Below are 6,416 nucleotides of genomic sequence, written 5' to 3' on the forward strand. Positions count from 1 at the left end.
ACGTCCACTCACACAGCAGCCCGCCGGTCTCCTCTCCTCTCCTCTCCTCTTCTCTCCTCTCCTCGTTTGTATCGCAGCATCGAAGGGATAATGGCAGCGGACGGCACGGACCCGCTCGAGATCCGCTTCGGGCTCATCAGTAGCGGGAACAAGTACCTGACGGCCGAGTCGTTCGGCTTCACCGTCAACGCCTCCGCGAGCTCCATGAAGAAGAAGCAGATCTGGACGCTGGAGCAGGCCGACGGGGGGCGCGAGGAGGAGGCCGTGCTCATCCGCAGTCACCTGGGCCGGTACCTGGCGACGGACAAGGACGGGAACGTCACCGGGGACAGCGCGAGTCCCCCGCGGGCGGACTGCCGTTTCCTCATCACGGCGCACGACGACGGGAGCTGGTCGCTGCAGTCCGAAGCGCACGGGCGCTACCTGGGCGGCACCGAGGACCGCATCTCGTGCTTCGCGCAGAGCATCTCGCCCGCGGAGAAATGGACCGTGCACTTCGCCATGCACCCGCAGGTCAACGTCTACAGCGTGGCGCGGAAGCGCTACGCGCACCTGAGCGGCACGCGGGGAGAGCTCGCGGCGGAGCGTGACGCGCCCTGGGGGGTGGACTCCCTGCTCACGCTCGTGTTCCTGGACCGCCGCTATCACCTGCAGACCGCCGACAACCGATTCCTCGCGTGCAGCGGGGCGTTGCTTAACAAGGCCGACAGCAGCACGGGCTTCACGCTGGAGTTCCGTGCGGGCAAAGTCGTTTTCCGCGACTCGTCTGGAAAGTATCTCGCGCCCGTCGGTCCCACGGGCACCCTAAAGTCGGGCAAGAGCTCGCGGGTCGGGAAGGACGAGCTCTTCGTTCTGGAGCGCAGTCACGCGCAGGTGGTGCTTCGAGCCAGCAACGACAGGAACGTGTCCATGCGTCAAGGTGTGTAAGTTCATATCAACACACTCTCTCTCTCTCTCACACACACTCTCACACACACACACACACACACACACACACACACACACACACACACACACACACACACACACACACACACACACTCGTTCCTCAGACTTAGACACTAGTAGTATCGAATCGAATCTGTGTGACCGTTGCTGTTTTTCTCTGTGGTTTAGAACGTTTCTGGAGTCATCCTTAACGTCAACAGACTCAGACTTATAGGCATATAGCTATAGCAAAAACTCTTACAGGATTTCAATCAGATTTGGGAACCAATAAGATCCAATAGGATTGACAATCTTATAGGAACCCAATCAGATTTTGGAATGTGTTTTGGACAATGCTGTAGGAATCCTATAGGCTTTTTATATGCTATATGTAGGTATATAACTAGGCTATGTTGGGATGAAGAGACCTCTTGTCTAATCAAGACAGTGCATGCTTCCACATGTGGTCAGTCAGGTAGCCTACAATTCTATTTCAGGTGTGTGTGCGTGTGTGTGTGTGTGTGTGTGTTTTCATACTTTGTAAATAACTATGTTGGGATGAAGATTAGGGCTAGGTTGGTAAATAACTGTGTTGGGTCTTAGAGTATTTTGTGCACGTAGCCCAAGCATCATAACAAAGGGTCTGAATATGATGTGTATAGATATACAGTATTATAGATATACAGTAGCCCAAGCATCATAACAAAGATATACAGTATTAGCATCATAGCAAAGGGTCTGAATATTATGTGTATAGATATACAGTAGCCCAAGCATCATAACAAAGATATACATTATTATAGATATACAGTATTAGCATCATAGCAAAGGGTCTGAATATGATGTGTATAGATATACAGTATTATAGATATACAGTAGCCCAAGCATCATAACAAAGGGTCTGAATATTATGTGTATAGATATACAGTAGCCCAAGCATCATAACAAAGGGTCTGAATATTATGTGTATAGATATACAGTATTATGTGTATAGATATACAGTATTAGTCTTTCATTTTGTAAACATTTACAAAACACTCCAAAAACACCTGAATACTTGTGGAATATAAGAGCATCGCGTGTAGACTGATGAGAAATGATTTGAATCCATTTTAAGATGAGTCTGAAAGAGCAAAATGTAGAAAAGTTTAAAGGGTCTGAAAACGTCTGTGTGTGTGTGTGTGTGTGTGTGTGTGTGTGTGTGTGTGTGTGGGTGTTTCTGTGTGTGTGTGGACATATGTAAGTCCCTTTGGACAAAAAGTGTGTGCCTAATGCAATGCAATGTAATATGTGTTTTATTAGGGAATTCTCTGGCTGTTTACACTGAATCTCTGTGCTCCCATTGGACTGTTACGGTCAGGTGTGGACCTGTCAGCCAATCAGGACGAAGAGTCGGACCAGGAAGTGTTCCAGCTGGAGATGAGCAAAGAGGAGGCGGGGCTATGTGCCTTTAGATCCGTCCGCGGAACCTTCTGGAACCTCACAGGCAGCGGGGGCCTGCAGAGCAACGCCTCAGTCAAGTACGAGCACACACACACACACACACACACACACACACACACACACACACACACACACACACACCTCACAGGCAGCGGGGGCCTGCAGAGCAACGCCTCAGTCAAGTACGAGCACACACACACACACACACACACACACACACACACACACACACACACACACCTCACAGGCAGCGGGGGCCTGCAGAGCAACGCCTCAGTCAAGTACGAGCACACACACACACACACACACACACACACATACACACACACACACACACACACACACACACACCTCACAGGCAGCGGGGGCCTGCAGAGCAACGCCTCAGTCAAGTACGAGCACACACACGCACACACACACACACACACACACACCTCACAGGCAGCGGGGGCCTGCAGAGCAACGCCTCAGTCAAGTACGAGCACACACACACACACACACACACACACACACACACACACACACACACACACCTCACAGGCAGCGGGGGCCTGCAGAGCAACGCCTCAGTCAAGTACGAGCACACACACACACACACACACACACACACATACACACACACACACACACACACACACACACACCTCACAGGCAGCGGGGGCCTGCAGAGCAACGCCTCAGTCAAGTACGAGCACACACACGCACACACACACACACACACACACACCTCACAGGCAGCGGGGGCCTGCAGAGCAACGCCTCAGTCAAGTACGAGCACACACACACACACACACTCACACACACACACACACACACACACACACACACACACACACACCTCACAGGCAGCGGGGGCCTGCAGAGCAACGCCTCAGTCAAGTACGAGCACACACACGCACACACACACACACACACACACACCTCACAGGCAGCGGGGGCCTGCAGAGCAACGCCTCAGTCAAGTACGAGCACACACACACACACACACTCACACACACACACACACACACACACACACACACACACACACACCTCACAGGCAGCGGGGGCCTGCAGAGCAACGCCTCAGTCAAGTACGAGCACACACACGCACGCACGCACACACACACACACACCTCACAGGCAGCGGGGGCCTGCAGAGCAACGCCTCAGTCAAGTACGCCCACACACACACACACACACACACACACACACACACCTCACAGGCAGCGGGGGCCTGCAGAGCAACGCCTCAGTCAAGTACGAGCACACACACACACACACACACACACACACACACACACACACACACACACACACACACACACCTCACAGGCAGCGGGGGCCTGCAGAGCAACGCCTCAGTCAAGTACGAGCACACACACACACACACACACACACACACACACACACACACACACACACACACCTCACAGGCAGCGGGGGCCTGCAGAGCAACGCCTCAGTCAAGTACGAGCACACACACACACACACACACACACACACACACACACACACACACACACACACACACACACACACACACACACACACACGCACACACCTCACAGGCAGCGGGGGCCTGCAGAGCAACGCCTCAGTCAAGTACGAGCACACACACAGACACACACACACACACACACACACACACACACACACACACACCTCACAGGCAGCGGGGGCCTGCAGAGCAGCGCCTCAGTCAAGTACGAGCACACACACACACACACACTCACACACACACACACACACACACACACACACACACCTCACAGGCAGCGGGGGCCTGCAGAGCAACGCCTCAGTCAAGTACGAGCACACAGACACACGCACGCACGCACGCACGCACGCACGCACGCACGCACGCACGCACGCACGCACACACACACACACACACACACACACAACTAAAGATACAGTAACTTCATTACCTTGATGACACACGTGGGCTATAACATCACTCAGCATAAAAGATACAGTACCTTAATTACCTTAATGACACACGTGGGCTATAACATCACTCAGCATAAAAGATACAGTAACTTCATTACCTTGATGACACACGTGGGCTATAACATCACTCAGCATAAAAGATACAGTAACTTCATTACCTTGATGACACATGACTCAGCATAAACGATACAGTAACTTGATTACCTTGATGACACATGTGGGCTATAACATGTTGAGCTCCATGTGATAGTGAAAGGAAGGTAGGACCTACTGGGTATTTCAAGCTTTTACTATATTCTAAGTACTTACTGTAGAATAATAAGTAACATTGTTGGAAGCTTTACTGCGAGCTTCACAAATGCTCTGGAAAATGTAGCTTCTGTAAAAGCTACAGCACTACATGGTCAAAAAACTGCTTCAGAAAATAGCTACGCTACCACCAAGCTACTGAGAAATGTAGTCAGCTGTGATAGTTAGCTGTGATAGTAAGTTGTGATATATAGCTGTGATATTTAGCTGTGATATATAGCTGTGATAGTTAGCTGTGATATTTAGCTGTGATATTTAGCTGTGATAGTTAGCTGTGATAATTAGCTGTGATAGTTAGAGTTAGCTGTGATAGTGAGCTGTGATAATGAGCTGTGATATTTAGCTGTAGTAGTTAGCTGTGATATTTAGCTGTGATATATAGCTGTAGTAGTTAGCTGTGATAGTTAGCTGTGATATTTAGCTGTGATGTATGGCCGTGATAGTTAGCTGTGATAGTTAGCTGTGATATATAGCTGTAGTAGTTAGCTGTGATAGTTAGCTGTGATATATAGCTGTGATATTTAGCTGTGATAGTTAGCTGTGATATTTAGCTGTGATAGTTAGCTGTGATATTTATCTGTGATAGTTAGCTGTGATGTATGGCTGTGATAGTTAGCTGTGATATATAGCTGTAGTAGCTAGCTGTGATAGTTAGCTTTGATAGTTAGCTGTGATATTTAGCTGTGATACTTAGCTGTAGTAGTTAGCTGTGATATTTAGCTGTGATATATATAGCTGTGATAGTTAGCTGTGATAGTCAGCTGTGACATTTAGCTGTGATATTTAGCTGTGATATATATAGCTGTGATAGTTAGCTGTGATAGTCAGCTGTGACATTTAGCTGTGATATTTAGCTGTGATAGTTAGCTGTGATATCAGAACAACACCTATTATCACCCGTCCCCATTATCTCTAATGTGTCACTTACTGTAATATTAATTTCTATACAAACTAAGACGGAGGATTCGTAAAGAAACGGAAGCACACACACCTAAGTGTCTCTAAATTAGCTGTGTACCAAACATGACATTTTACCGTGACTTGAAGAGCTGTAAATACAAAACCTTTTTGAGCTCCAGTGGAATTTTGATTTGCGACAGTACGATATATAGCTGTGATAATAGCTGTGATAGCTGTGCTTGATTGACAGGTCTGCTAGCTGTGCTTGATTGACAGGTGTGTGTGTGATTCACAGGTGTGTGCTTGATTGACAGGTGTGTGTTTGATTGACAGGTCTGCTAGCTGTTTCTTCCATCTAGAGTGGGAGGGGTCAAAGGTGGCTCTGAAGGCCAGTAACGGGAAGTACATCAACGCCCGCAAGAACGGACAGCTCTCCGCCACCGCCGACACTCCAGGTGTGTGTGTGTGTGTGTGTGTGTGTGTGTGTGTGTGTGTGTGTGTGTGTGTGTGTGTGTGTGCGCAGGTGTGTGTGAGCAGTTCTGCGTCCTCCTGATGAATCGTCCTCTGATCGTGTTGAGAGGCGAGCACGGCTTCATGTGTGTGTGTGTGTGTGTGTGTGTGTGTGTGTGTGTGTGTGTGTGTGTGTGTGTGTGCAGGTGAGTGTGAGCAGTTCCACACACACCTGATTAATCGTCCTCTGATCGTGTTGAGAGGGGAGCACGGCTTCATGTGTGTGTGTGTGTGTGTGTGTGTGTGTGTGTATGTGTGTGTGTGTGTGTGTGTGTGTGTGTGTGTGTGTGTGTGTGTGTGTGTGTGTGTGCAGGTGAATGTGAGCAGTTCTGTGTCCTCCTGATTAATCGTCCTCTGATCGTGTTGAGAGGGGAGCACGGCTTCATGTGTGTGTG

The 6,416-nt window shown here is 49.4% G+C and overlaps 1 protein-coding gene across 1 annotated transcript in view; it reads left to right on the forward strand.

Moving 5' to 3' along the window:
* The window catches only part of fscn1b (fascin actin-bundling protein 1b), an 8,329-nt gene continuing 1,913 nt past the window's right edge, over window positions 1-6,416 (forward strand). Inside the window, exons 1-3 of the mRNA XM_062537001.1 lie at window positions 1-919; window positions 2,288-2,447; window positions 5,845-5,966. Of these exons, the coding sequence (XP_062392985.1) occupies window positions 91-919; window positions 2,288-2,447; window positions 5,845-5,966 (1,111 nt within the window). The 5' untranslated portion in view covers window positions 1-90. The remainder of the gene's footprint in view (window positions 920-2,287; window positions 2,448-5,844; window positions 5,967-6,416) is intronic.

This window comes from Sardina pilchardus, chromosome 1 (assembly GCF_963854185.1).
Source record: "Sardina pilchardus chromosome 1, fSarPil1.1, whole genome shotgun sequence".
In the NCBI taxonomy this organism is placed as follows: domain Eukaryota; kingdom Metazoa; phylum Chordata; class Actinopteri; order Clupeiformes; family Clupeidae; genus Sardina; species Sardina pilchardus.